The sequence below is a fragment of the Babylonia areolata genome, chromosome 29 (assembly GCF_041734735.1).
Source record: "Babylonia areolata isolate BAREFJ2019XMU chromosome 29, ASM4173473v1, whole genome shotgun sequence".
Lineage (NCBI taxonomy): Eukaryota > Metazoa > Mollusca > Gastropoda > Neogastropoda > Buccinidae > Babylonia > Babylonia areolata.
Genome location: NC_134904.1, coordinates 20,261,033 through 20,276,032, shown reverse-complemented (window position 1 = coordinate 20,276,032; position 15,000 = coordinate 20,261,033). Strand labels below are relative to the sequence as shown.

General features: G+C 43.4%; 2 protein-coding genes across 6 annotated transcripts in view; both read right to left on the bottom strand.

Moving 5' to 3' along the window:
- LOC143302251 (uncharacterized protein C8orf34 homolog) overlaps window positions 1-9,223 on the bottom strand; it is a 39,106-nt gene extending 29,883 nt beyond the window's left edge. For all 5 annotated transcript variants that reach the window (XM_076616839.1, XM_076616842.1, XM_076616838.1 and 2 more), the window contains exons 1-6: window positions 9,077-9,223; window positions 8,632-8,727; window positions 7,280-7,319; window positions 6,441-6,491; window positions 4,580-4,693; window positions 1,570-1,730 (exon numbers count right to left, since the gene is read on the bottom strand). In XM_076616839.1, the coding sequence (XP_076472954.1) occupies window positions 1,570-1,730; window positions 4,580-4,693; window positions 6,441-6,491; window positions 7,280-7,319; window positions 8,632-8,727; window positions 9,077-9,136 (522 nt within the window). In that variant the 5' untranslated portion in view covers window positions 9,137-9,223. The remainder of the gene's footprint in view (window positions 1-1,569; window positions 1,731-4,579; window positions 4,694-6,440; window positions 6,492-7,279; window positions 7,320-8,631; window positions 8,728-9,076) is intronic.
- A 2,220-nt stretch (window positions 9,224-11,443) lies between these two features.
- Window positions 11,444-15,000, bottom strand: part of LOC143274872 (uncharacterized) — a 3,560-nt gene continuing 3 nt past the window's right edge. Inside the window, exons 1-2 of the mRNA XM_076578839.1 lie at window positions 14,889-15,000; window positions 11,444-13,289 (exon numbers count right to left, since the gene is read on the bottom strand). The exon at window positions 14,889-15,000 is cut by the window's right edge and continues 3 nt beyond it. Of these exons, the coding sequence (XP_076434954.1) occupies window positions 11,599-13,289; window positions 14,889-14,907 (1,710 nt within the window). The 5' untranslated portion in view covers window positions 14,908-15,000 and the 3' untranslated portion in view covers window positions 11,444-11,598. The remainder of the gene's footprint in view (window positions 13,290-14,888) is intronic.

Here is a 15,000-nt window from a genome sequence, read left to right as displayed (position 1 = left end):
CGGGATGCTGAGTCAGGCCTTGAGTGCATGTATTATATTTATATTTGTGTACCAATGAAAATGGATAGGTCTGGAGTCGACCGGAGGGAGCGGAGGAAGTGGAGGAGGCGGTGGGTTGGCGTTGTTGAGAGGGCCAGGAGTAGAGGGCCCGAAGTGTCAGCGAATCGATTGCGATCGCGCCTTAATTTTAGCGCGATCGCCCAATCGAGCTATATAATTATGTGACCTGGTTGGAGACATAATTTGACAAAAAACAAGAATGCCAGAGAATCGACAGACAGACAGAAAATACGGAAAAAAAACTTAGCTGTATGAAGAGCATAGGAACAGGAGTCAAGATGGCTGCCGGAAAAAGAGGGCGCTAGTCAGGGGGGCAAAGGGGAGGTTACCTACTTCCGGGAGGTTATCGGCTGTAGCTACTTTCGTTTTCTCCGCATAGGTGGATAGTAGTTTGCACAGGACAGGAATGTCAGACCCCTGCCGGAGTCTGCACTAGTGGGTCACGGTTAAGTATGTGTAATTAAAAGTGGATTTCTTCTGTACAGGTTTGCCAGAGGACAACACTTGTGTTACCTATGGGTTCTTTTTCGGTGTACCATGTGCGTACTGCACACAGGACCTTGGTTCATCGTCTCATCCAAGTGACTAGATGCTCAGTTTGATTTTCCAGTCACACCTTGAGAAAGGTGGAGATCAGGGATTCAAACCCAGGCCCTCTCGGACACCATGCTGACAGAGAAGCAGTTGAACCTTTCTGTCACCTCCCCCCCCCCAACAAAGTATCTGTAAGATCAAAAGTATTTGTCTACAAACCATCTGTCACCTTCCCCCCCAACAAAGTATCTGTAAGATCAAAAGTATTTGTCTACAAACCATCTGTCACCTTCCCCCCCAACAAAGTATCTGTAAGATCAAAAGTATTTGTCTACAAACCGCATTACACGCAACTTCTCAACTTTTTTTTTGGGGGGGGTGGGCGGGACAGGGGGGAGGGGGGGGGGGCTTGGGAGGGAGGGGAGAGGGGGCCAGGGAGAGGGTGGGTGGGGGGGGGGGGAGCTGAGACATTTCAAACACTTAGCTTTCAGCAATATGTACAAGACACAGAAACTTGGCCAGAATGAATAAATTTCAGCGTGTGCAGCGTAACCGGCAAGTGAACACAAAGATCAGGAGAAAAACATTTCAAACAAAGACGCATGCACAAAACTGACTTCTACCCCAAAACAGAGGCACACACAGACACAACACATGCACACACACAGACACAACACATGCACACACACGCACACACACAGACACAACACACACAGACACAACACTCGCACACACATACACACACACACACAACACACGCACACGACACACACACACATGACACACAACACATGCACACACAGACACAACACACACACAACACACGCACACACACAGACACAACACATGCACACACAAACACAACACACGCACACACACAACACACTCACACACACACATGACACACAAACACAATACACCCCCCACACACACACACGTCTTTCATCACCACAGCTCTAACAGCTTTCCACTCACCAGCCCAACAACAGCCCAGGAAGACCGGGGGTCATTTTTAGGGCGGGACTTTTTTCCAGGAGGGGGCATGTCCTTCGGTTGTCCATCTTTCTCCGCCCACAGCTCGTCGAACGATGTGGACAGCACTTTAGTGTCCCCCTGCCACTCGGGTCTTTTCTTGCCTGCATGGGGTTTTTGAAGGGGAAGCTTTCTCTTTTGATCATGTTATCATCATCACCACTTTTTTCTCTTTTTTAAGAGGTCTTTGTTTGTTGGTTACCTTATGTTTAATGTTTTCCTGCTTGTGCCCAAAATCAGTAAATAATCATTGTTCTATTTGATTCTCTCTCTCTCTCTGTATCACACACACACACACACACACACACACACACACACAGAGAGTAACTCTCACACACACACATGTGCACACACACACATGTGCACACACATTCACCCACACACCCACACAAACAAAGAAAACACACACACACACACACACACACACACACACACACACACACACTGATAAACTCCTGCCAGCAGAAAATAAGAATTAAATTTACAATTTATAAACAAACTGACAGATACACAGGAATTTTTAACTAATTAAGAGACACAACCAGAAAAACAATACGAACAGTCTGCTGACTAGAATCAGACTTGAGGAAGGCAATAGAGAGCTCTTCTTCTTCTTCTGCGTTCGTGGGCTTCAACTCCCACGTTCACTCGTATATATGCGAGTGGGCTTTTCATGGGTATGACCGTTTTTACCCCGCCATATAGGCAGCCATACTCCGCTTTCGGGAGTGTGCATGCTGGGTATGTTCTTGTTTCCATAACCCACCGAACGCTGACATGGATTACAGGATCTTTAACATGCGTATTTGATCTTATGCTTGCGTATACACACGAAGGGGGTTCAGGCACTGGCAGGTCTGCACATATGTTGACCTGGGAGATCGTAAAAATCTCCACCCTTCACCCACCAGGCGCTGTCACCGTGATTCGAACCCGGGACCCTCAGATCGAAAGTCAAACGCTTTAACCATTCGGCTATGGCACCCGTCAATAGAGAGCTCTGAAGCACACTGCCTCAGTAATTCAGTTCACCAGTTAAGACAAACACTGATGAGTGTTGCGTTCAACAGTTATGGCAACAGAGAATACTGACACACTTGTTGCAATCAGCAGTCATGGCAACAGAGAACACTGACACATATTGTATTCAGTAGTTATGGCAACAGTGAATACTGAGGCAATTGTGTTCAGCAGTCATGGTAACACAGAATTATGAATTATAGATGTATTCACAAATCTGCCCCTTCCTATCTCTGTGGTTGCCTTGACCTCTACACTCCATCTCGCTCTCTACAACTGGCTTCGGATCCACTCTGTTTACATATACCCTGATTCAAACACTCCACTGTTGGACACCGTTCTTTCTCTGTCTCTTGACCTTGCAATTGGAATGAACTTCCTCTTTCACTTCATCAGATCCCCACACTCAGCTCTTTCAAGTCTGGCCTTAAAAACCCACCTCTTCCCAAAAACAGCCTCCCTTCCCTGCCTCTTCCTTGCCTTCAGTTTCTCCAGTTTTAGAGTTATACATACATGTGAATGACTGGTGTGAAAGTGCTTTGATTTGTCTCTGCAGAAGATTCAGTGCTATATAAATACTATTACTAATATTATTACATGTTGCATTCAGCAGTTATGGCAACAGAACACTGGCACATGTTGCATTCAGCAGTTGTGGCAACTGAGAACAGAACATTGACACATGTTGCATTCAGCAGTTGTCGCAACAGAGAACACTGACACATGTTGCATTCAGCAGTTGTCGCAACAGAGAACACTGACACATGTTGCATTCAGCGGTTGTGGCAACTGAGAACAGAACATTGATACATGTTGCATTCAGCAGTTGCGGCAACAGAGAACACTGACACATGTTGCATTCAGCAGTTGTCGCAACAGAGAACACTGACACATGTTGCATTCAGCAGTTGTCGCAACTGAGAACAGAACATTGACACATGTTGCATTCAGCAGTTGCGGCAACAGAGAACACTGACACATGTTGCATTCAGCTGTTGCGGCAACAGAGAACACTGACACATGTTGCATTCAGCAGTTGCTGCAACAGAGAACAGAACATTGATGCATGTTGCATTCAGCAGTTGTGGCAACAGAGAACAGAACATTGACGCATGTTGCATTCAGCAGTTGTGGCAACTGAGAACAATGACACATGTTGCATTCAGCAGTTGCGGCAACAGAGAACAGAACATTGACTCATGTTGCATTCAGCAGTTGCGGCAACAGAGAACACTGACACATGTTGCATTCAGCAGTTGCGGCAACAGAGAACAGAACATTGACACATGTTGCATTCAGCAGTAATGGCAACAGAGAACACTCAAACATGTTGCATTCAGCAGTTACAGCAACAGAAACCACTGACACATGTTGCATGCATTCAGCAGTAATGGCAACAGAGAACATTGACACATATTGTATTCAGCAGTTACAGCAACAGAGACCACTGACACATGTTGCATGCATTCAGCAGTTACAGCAACAGAGACCACTGCCACATGTTGCATGCATTCAGCAGTTGTGGAAACAGAGACCACTGACACATGTTGCATGCATTCAGCAGTTACGGCAACAGAGACCACTGACACATGTTGCATGCATTCAGCAGTTACAGCAACAGAGACCACTGACACATGTTGCATGCATTCAGCAGTTACAGCAACAGAGACCACTGACACATGTTGCATGCATTCAGCAGTAATGGCAACAGAGACCACTGACACATGTTGCATGCATTCAGCAGTTACGGCAACAGAGACCACTGACACATGTTGCATGCATTCAGCAAGTTACGGCAACACAGAACACTGACATGTTGCTTCCAGCACTTCAGCCCAACAGCGATGGCAACAGAGAATACCAATGCATGTCTCGTTCAGCGATTATGGCAAAAGACATCACTGACGCACGCTGCTTCAGTACTTCAACTCACCAGTCTTGGGGTCTGCTGCTTCTGCGTCCTCTGCAGAACGACGTGGTTTCATACGTCTCTGGTGGGTCTGCCATGGCTTCTCATACTCCCGAGATGCTGATGTTGAAGTGGGATCTAAGTGCACATGAAAACTTTTGTTGTTTCACTGCAGTTGTTTTTGTTTTCAGTCTTCAAGATGCATGATCAAACAATGCTGAAAAGTATTCATTGTGACCGTAAAAAGTTAGGCAGAAAGCAGAAAGTATTCACAATTTAAAAGATTATTAGCTACAGTTTCAAAGAGGTGACAAAGCAATCGAACTGATCCTCGTGCACTAAACTAAATCTGTATCTTGAAAAAAACAGCAACAACAAATCAAGTAAACAAGATACACAAAGAAAAAGAAGTCACCCTGAAACAAGGCAAAAAGCAGTGAGAGTTATGTCCCCCTGATGCACATTAATAAACAAACCATCAAACCCCAAATACTGCAACACAGGAAAAATGCACATTATCATTTTACAATAAATGCACACACAAACACACACAAAGAAACACACACACACACACACACACACACACACACACACACATATATATATATATATATATTGCTCTTGTATGGCCAGCTGAAGGAAGGCCACCGCGAACTTGGAAGACCCTGCAAGCGCTTCAAGGACACCTTGAAGACAAACTTCAAAGCCTGTGACATAGACATCGCTTCCTGGGAAACTGATGCCCTTGACCGCTCTCGCTGGGGGATGCTGTGCTGTAGTGGTAGAAAGATGTTTGAAAACAAGAGAACGCTGGCCATTAAGGAGAAGCGTGAGCGAAGGAAGCAGGTCTCGACTTCTGGAGACGTTTTCCCTTGCAACACCTGTGGGAAGTGCTGCGCATCCAGAATCAGCCTCTCCTCCCATATGAGGACACACACCGACAGATAAGCCTGCCTGCCTACTCATCTGTCAGTCCGACGGCACACTCCATCATATATATATATATACATATACAAATGCATTTCCATCCACACATATTAATTAACTCATTCAATCCTGCGCGCCCGCCTGAGAGGTGTGAGCCGCTGATCGCTGTTCTCCGCCTGAGCTCGCCCGACAGGAATGCAAAGAAACACGTTTTTTTCAAACCGGTTGATCAGCTCAGTATTATGCATTAAACTGATAGGTAAGGGAAGTAACTCCTTCTTCTTCTTCTGCATTCACTCGTATGCACACGAGTGGGCTTTTACATGTATGACCGTTTTTACCCCGCCATGTAGGCAGCAATACTCCGTTTTCGGGGGTGTGCATGCTGGGTATGTTCTTGTTTCCATAACCCACCAAACGCTGACATGGATTACAGGATCTTTAATGTGCGTATTTGATCTTCTGCTTGCATATACACACGAAGGGGGTTCAGGCACTTGCAGGTCTGCACATATGTTGACCTGGGAGATTGTAAAGGAAGTAACTCCAACTTAACTTCCTTCCTCACTGGCATGCAAAGTTCCGCTCCAAAAATCGAATATATAGTGTGTGTTTTTTTTTATCCCATTTTCCGCATCAATATGGTAAAATGGCAAAGGCTTACTGCGCAGTAAGTGCTCAATGAAATTATGATGGACTCTTGCAGTCAATTCGACCCAGATAATGACTATTTGTCTGATAATTCATCTGATAATTCTTAGGAAAGTGAAGGAGATGAAATTAGAAACCAGTCTAGTGCAATGTTTGATGCGTTAAGGTAAAGAACAAACTGCAGACAAACCATCGCCAAAGTCCACGTCTTCGAGTTGCGTAACAAAATGTGTGTGAACTATCTTCAACTTAACACCTAATCAGAAGCAGTCCTACACAGACTTAGTGCCTCAAGGAAGGTTGTCACCTGTGGTGTTGTGGCCACTCCTGATCGCTCTTTCTGGGCTGCGGGATCTTGCTGGAAGGACACAAAAACAAGACAAATATTCAGATTTTAGATTGTCATAATTTCAAGAATCATAAATACCGGTAGTGCATTCAAAGGGATAGGCAGGGTGATCACAAAGAAACAGCAGGAAGGTGTATCACAAAGAGGTATTTAAGAAGTTGAGAGGAGATAGGTGTGACAGCTGAGTGGTCAGACACGGCACTTCCAGGCCATGGGTTCATGAAGCCTGTGGTTCAAATGCTGGCCACACTGCTCTCTCTAAAGTCAACACGTGCATATACCTGCTTGTGACATAATTCTTTACAAGTGTATTGGCAAACCCCGAAGATCAAATATGCCTATCAAAAATCCTGTCATCCATGTCAAGACTGTTTCTTTTGAGCTTCTTTTAAAATTCATATACTGTAATGATACAGAAAAATGTGCCCGAAAGTAAGGCTTAGAACAGTTATATGAAGTTGTCTTATACAGAAGGGTTTCTTTTGTATTTTATTTAGAACTATACAAATCAAGTACATTCATTCTTGGAACTGATCAAACCAAATACATGTCAAAAAATAAATTTATGATCATTCATGAACACTTTTCTCTGAATACAGTTTAAGTTATTTTTCTTCCATCTCCATTCGATGAAGCACAGAAATACATGTAAATCATGCACTGAATGATATTACATAGAAATGTTTACTGTGTACCAATAGATCTTTCTTTTAACATAATAATTCAACAGTTCAGTTCAACAAAACACAGATTCTAACTGAGAGTGAAACTGAAAGAGAGAATGAGCAAAAACTTACCCAAATCTACACTTTTACGGAGTCCACCATACCGAATGTCCTGTGCACAAGAATAATAAACACATCACAAAAGAACATGACTGCATGTACCACTATAATAAATCTTGATTATAAATGCACTACTAATATTGTAATAAAAAGCTGACACTAACGTAAACTTGACTGTAAAGGTACACTTTAAATGTATCAACTTCAAAAAAAGGGCATTCATATCTTGTGGTGTAATGTCAGAATTCCTCTTTTTTTTTTTTTTTTTTTTTTTTAGTGGGGCCTCCAACTTCCTCTTTTTTCCCACTTTTTTTTTTTTTCCTTTTTTTTGTGGGGCCTCCATCCTCCTCTTTTTTCCTACATCTTTCTTTTTCTTCTTTCACATTTACCTTTCATGCACCAGTTTCCACCACACACCTTAACTAATCACTTTCATTCTTTCCCCTATTGTCTGGCGCAGCAATTGCCCCAGTGTGTCTTGAGGCATACATTTTAAGAATATTCGATGTCTGTGTACATTTGCCAGGGTTTTTTGATGTTCTAGTGTTCTGATGTATGCATTCTAAACATGTATGACAAGTGATTACATCTGTCTGGGTTTATTGTTGCCCTAGTGTGAGTTGTTTATTTGATATTGAAGCTTTTCTGTCATCCATCCTCTCTCTCTTCCTCCTCTATCTTAACCTAATACATAAAAAATAAATAAATAAATGAATAAAAGATCTGTCATCTGTATTATAACAATGGACCGACCCTATCTTCCCTTTTAATGTTTACATTTGTTTACATGCCAGTGGTTTTGTGAACCTAGTGCATGCATGTAACAGTGTATGCGGAGTTAGAAGTGGTAGGGCACATCCTTTCCACTGAGCATCTCTCCCAGAAGGTTTTCCACATAACTGGTGAAAACAAAAACTTACCCATCCCCCCCATATCCATCCAATACACCCATTCCTTCCTGACCCTCCTCCCCCCACACCCCCTCCCTCACCCCACCCCATATAAAAAAAGGACTTGTGGACACACCAAACAATTAAATCTGAAATGTGGTTAAGTCAGGGCACACTGTCTCTTATTTTTCTGTTGGATTGCAAGAATGTGGTTACAGCTGGGTTGATCCATTTTCACCTTTGATATGAACGCATGATAAGTTTTCCAGTGCACAATGTCTGTTTAATATTTTGTTTGACGTGTGTGTGTGTGTGTGTGTGTGTGTGTGTGTGTGTTTGTGTGTGTGCACACGTGTGTGTGCATGCATGTGTGCATGTGTGTGTGTGTGTGTGTGTGTATGCATACAGGCATTATGATTTTAAAGCAATGATAATACATGTAAGCTACAGCTGAAAGAAAAAAAAAAGTTCTACCTGTGGAATTTCCATTCCTGCTTTCTTGTACAATGTACGAAGCAAATACACCAAGGGTTCCTCAGGCATATCACGCAACACACGGTTCATCAAATCCTGCAAAATATGTTACAACAAAGAGCACTATATGACTGAAATTTATGTGGAATTTGCATATTCGGAAATAAATAGTGCTTTTGCAGTCGTCGAAAATAAGTATGCAAAACGTGTGGTAAAGGACCAGGCTAAGTAGAAATGAACATCACCGTTTGGTCAATTTGCGTATTTATTTGTTATTTAATTTTTCCCTTCTGCACTTCGGGTAACCGCAATCGTTGAACAAAAATTTATCGATGGTTCATCTAACGTGAAGTCTGCACATATCCATACATGCCCACGCATGCTTTGACTGCACATACATTGTTGTCTTGCAGTTTATGAACGTCTAAAATCACACAATTGTTACCTCAAACAAGGGACCCAGCTTATGTCGTTCCATGTAGGCCTGCATTTTGCCCTGCGCCATGGTCAATGAGAAAAACACTAATTAGGTATTACTGAAAGATGAAGTCCAATTGAGCACCCACGGCCTGGCGACATGAAAACATTATCAAAGGGATATCACCCTTTCAAGCAGGTGAGTATAGTAATTTCCCTTGAACATTTTCCTCTCGCTGTACTTTCACTTGCAAAATATGTATCTGAGGCAATAAATGTACGGAAAACATCCATCATCGGTCCAAATACTCATTAATCAATTAAAAAATTAGTATGGGTTCTACTGATGAGGAAAAAAGCATAGATAAAAAGGAAGGGTTACATTTGGATGGTCAATCTCGACATTGTAATTATATGTGGTGTTCGTATTGATATAATGGGTTTTTTATGTTGAGGCATAAATAGTTATTTCATGATTTATATGTACTTTAATATTTGTTTGCATTGATATGATGCGTGTCGATATTACATAAGTAAATATTTATTAAATGATTTATATGCACTTTGTTTTCTTTGTTCGTATTGATACGACGGGTTTTGATGTTGAGGCATAAATAGTTATTTATTTTCTGGATTTATATGTATTTTGGTATATGTTTGTATTGATATGATGTGTCGATGTCACATGCGTAAATATTTATTATGACAATTTACTTATGTACTTTGTTTTATGTGTATTGTCCAAACCTTGGAGACGAACGACTGGGGAAAAAAAAGATTTTCCATTGGGTTCCGGTATGGCTTTGTGAAAGTGTGCGTAACAGTGTGCATGCAAATTATCATGTAATCTTTCCACCACAACTTGAGAATTCAGTATAGCGCAACGCGGTTGTGGTTGATCTGAAATGGTTCACCCCACGCTTCTTTTGTTTGTTGTCAAAAGCAATTCTTCTGTTTCTTTTTTATCTTTTTTTTTTCATAATATTTAGAATACTGATCAATGCCTCTGCGGCCGATGGAGGAGGAAGGTGGCAGAATGGTTAAGACGTTCATCCGTCTGTTTTTACAGAGGGTCTGTTGAAGGTCTGGGTTCGAATCCTGCTCAGTCTCGCCCTTTTTACCCCCAAGTTTAAATGGGAAATCGAACTGAGCGTCTAGTCATCCAGGTGAGACGATAAACAAAGGTCCCCGTGTGCAGCACGCACTTGGCACACTGAAACCCATGGCAACACTGAAGCGCCGTGTCGTCTGGCAAAAATTCTGTAAAAGATATCTACTCCGATAGGAACACAAATATATCAGCATGCACTCAAGGCCTGACTTAGCGTGTTGGGTTATGCTGCATCTATGATCTGCGGCCCAGCGGATGTGGTGTAGCGTATATGGATTTGTCCGAACGCAGTGACGCCTTGCGGAGAAACTAGCAGTGAAACAAACTGATCTGCGGCAGATGGGTTCAGTTCACAGTGAGAATGAATAATTAAGCGGGTATCTTCCCACTGAAGGGAGGGAAACTGAATTTTACTGATAATTTGGGAGATCGATATGGTGAGTAAATACTAAATATACAGATAGGTGTGGGTCAGATGATCTGACAGTACAGCTGAGCGATGAGAAAAGGGGGAAGTTGTGGAGGCAGAAGATTTTTTCCAATTATTTGACGTCATGGTAAGAGGGAATGGGGACAAATATAAGCAATAATCGAAATATGTACGCATGGTGAAGGGTATTTGTGGAATGATAGGAAGATTGACAGAACACGCCCTCTCTGAACAGTTGGTGTTGTGATCACGTTCCGTCTTCATATACATTCAAGTTTGGACAGACAGAAGACCGGAGTAAACAATCCCAAGCAAAACGAAATAAATCGATGTCACACAGCTTTATTTACAAGAGGTGACTGTTGCATATAAAATACACCAGGTCTTAAAACAAAGCAAAGAAAATCTGACGCAGGTATTGAACATCATGGATAATTTTATATATTTTTTTTATATTTTAGCTTCGAGAGTAGAATTTAAAGATACTGGAGTACTTACAGATACGGGACAACTGCATTTCATGAAACGTCAGTTTATCTGAAGTCTTTGGGAAGTGGGATTTTTCACTGTCACAAGTAAATTGGCTGGCAACCTGAGGGTGACGAAACAAGCTTGATCAACACTCGGTTCTGTAATGATACTGCTACTAACAGTTTGATGATACTGCTACTAACAGTTTGATCAACACTCGGTTCTGTAATGATACTGCTACTAACAGTTTGATGATACTGCTGCTAACAGTTTGATGATATTGCTGCTAACAGTTTGATATTGCTACTAACAGTTTGATGATACTGCTACTAACAGTTTGATACTGCTACTAACAGTTTGATCAACACTCGGTTCTGTAATGATACTGCTGCTAACAGTTTGTTGATATTGCTGCTAACAGTTTGATGGTATTGATGATATTGCTGCTAACAGTTTGTTGATACTGCTGCTAACAGTTTGATCAACACTTGAAACAAATTATACTCCTAATAGTTTGATCAACACTACAGAAATGATACTAGTCTTCTTCCATCACTTCCATCTCCCACTCATCACGCTCGAACCGGATACCAGTGTGTGCCGACAGCATGAAGGATGCGATGTCTCTCTCTACCGTGGACACGTTGTCTTTCTGAAGAGGTTCTTGATCCTGATACTGACACCAGGGGCAGCTGATGTCGTCCAGCTGCAGCAGTCGATTTAAAGGCGTTACCTCTTCCTCGTCAATATCAGCAATCACAATACCGTCACCTCTTTCATTCATAACACTGGAAGCTTCGCTATTACCATTTACAGCGTGGTCACTACCACCATTGACAGTCCAGTCGATTTCACCAATGGTAGGGTCGTCCCTTTTACTACTAGTGGAGTGGTCACCTTTACCATTGACATTGTTGTTACAGTTTCCGTTGCTAACATTGCCACCGTCGCCACTGCCCTTTTTTCCACTGCAGACACCATGGTTTCCGTTCCCTTGTGTCTCCGGGGGCATTTCAACCAGCATCACGCGCTCCATTCGGGGGTCCGGACCAATGTCATCCTCCGGACCCCAGGCCTGTTCTCCCCGGTGAAGCATCATCCAGGCCAGCTGCATGGGGCTCTCCACGCTCGTGCCGTCACTATGGATACCTGTCCGGTTGATGTCGGGGCCCCTGGTCATCAGCAGCTGGACCATCTCGTAGTCCCGAGCCAAGACGGCGTGCGCCAGGGGGGACATGCCTCTGTCGTCAGTCTGGTCAACGTCGACGTAGCGCCTGGAGCGCAGCAACCTGCTGATGAAAGCGTTCTTCCGCACGTCCCTGAACGCCGCCAGGATGTTGAGGGCAGAGCCCATGCTGACTGACCTCTGCGGCCTGCCGATGGCGTTCTTGTGGAGCACCGCCCCGAAACCCTTGACGGGCGTGGACCAGCAGCCGCCACACCTGCACTCGAACCTGAAGCTCACCGCTGCGGAAGACGTCATTGGGACCAGCGCCTCGGCATACACATCAGCGTTGTGGTTCAGCAGGTATGAAAAACATTGCCGCGCGTGTTTGGAGTGCTGCAGCAGAGACAGGTGGAACGGCGTGATTCCATAATGTCGACCGTTTATTTCGACGGTCCCTACATTGATGTTGGCGCCATAGGCCCACAGCACCTGTATCAGTTTCTTCTTACTCTTGAGGACGGCAAAGTGCAAGGCCGTCAGACCTTCCTTGTTTTCCTCCCGGACCAGTTTCTGAGCGTCACCAATGTCCATGTTTTTCAACAAACCTTCAACGTAAGACTCTGCGCAGTTGGATGCGACGAGCAGTAAGAAAGCCGTGTTGCCCATGGAATCCTTCAGACCCAAGTTCTTCTGCTGGACCGGATCCAGGAACTGTTTGACAGCAGCCTCCGAGCAAAGCGTGAGGACGAGGTGCAGAGGATGACAGCTGTACTGGGGGTCCAGAGCAGCCATGAAGGGGTGCCGGCTGCTCATCATCAACTCCACCTTCCGCCCCCAGGGCACCTGCGTCCAGGGATCGAGCTGAAGCACGGCTGCGAGAGAGCTGGTCGTGCCGGGCTTGACGGGGCACGAGCGTAACGTGCCCGGGGGAGGGGCCATCAGCTCACTGCACCGGCACTTGCGAACCTCGGCGGCTCGGTACATGATGCTGCCGTCCGACTGGTGGCAGACTCCTGTCGCTGCCTTCCTGGCTTCATTCACCAGCTGGTGGTCGACAGATTCTGGCCAACAAGGATAAAAACAAGGAGATGAGCAAGGTGATCGCCCACTCCCCCACCCCCACCCCCATGCCCTTCCCAGAGCATGCAATACTAAAAATATTGAATTGCCAAGTAAGTGCCCTTCTGCAAAGAAACTTGCAAATGTCACACTCAAGGATTCCGATGACTAAGTATTTCAAGTATTATACATTCACGATCCATTCACGCGTTCCTGCAGAAAAGCAACAACAACAGATCATAAGAAAAACTAAGTATCAGAAGTGGTTGCTACAGATCAGCACTTGAGGTAGGGACACCATACAGCGTTTCCACACTCCAAGTGCTCTCGCACCAAAGTTTTGTGCAGTTTGATGACACGCGTCACGGCTCTCGCACCAAAGTTTTGTGCAGTTTGATGACAAATGCGTCACGATCAAGATCAGTAAAGTTCTTATTATCAAACCAAAGCTCAAACCAAAATTTTGTGCAGTTAAAAAAAAAAGAAGAAAAAAGCGTTACGGTCAAAATAAGTAAATGTTCTTTTTATCAAACCAAAGCTTAAAACAAAGCTTTGTGCAGCTTGATAAATGTGTGTCAAGAAAAGTATGCGTTCTTTTACACAAACCGATCATTTTGTTTGCCTTTTTCATGCAGTTCTGGGTGGCTGGTCAAAGATTTATTGCAAAGTGTTACTCATATATATATATATATATATATATATATATATATATATACACTTCCATTTTCACATATTCGAAATGTACTTGACGTTTTGTTCACCCGTAAAAATGTCTAATTTGGATTTTTTTTTCATCCACTATTTACAAAGCAAACAAAGTGACAATTTTTAACTCTCTCCATACGAACGGCGAAAGAGACGACGTTAACAGCGTTTCACCCCAATTACCATCATCAAAATATTGCAAGTGGGAGGCTCTTATACTGAAGAGGTGAATGTTGACAAAGAATACCACAATTCTGACGACGGAAGCTAAAGGTTGGATCATTCAGACACCCACTGGACATCCGAGGGGTCTGTGTAGAGGAGAAGAGAGGACTGGCCGTACTGAGTGAGTTAAAGAAAAGAGGCTGTTATAGGAAGGGGGCATTTACGGAAAACTTTCCAGAGACCAAGTCAGCATACTGATGTCCACAGTGACGGAAAGCAAGCCAAGCCGAACAAGACAAAACTAAACTAATCACGAAACGAAAAAAAAACAAGGAAAAAAAAACGACAAAACAAAACTACTGTGATTTCTAAAAGCCTATGTCATTATACAATCTAATCTGGTCATTACTTTGAAGACTTGTCGTTTGCTTTAACTTATTTGCTTTAACAAAAACCGAGTTTGGAGAGGTTCACTTGCTCAGATATTCTACGCAGAAGCTCTCAATGTGCAGTTTGAATTCGTTGTACATCCATGGTGCGCTTATCTAATTGTCGAAAGGAGGACTATTTGGAATAATTACACATCATTTCTTCCTGGCTCTTTTCGTCCATCGACGCCTTTTGTTGTTGTTGCCGATCATGTTTGTTGTAAAATGAATCTAATAGATAATATCTGCATGGTTAGGGTCATAATGGAACCAAATATATATCTCCATAAAGTCGACACTGACCTGGAAAATAGCGAATCATTGTGAAGAATCACGACTTTCTTCTTCGATGTTCGACGAGACGTAGCTCGGCGGCTGATTCCAAACTGAGTTCTTTCTGTCCAAACTTCACGTT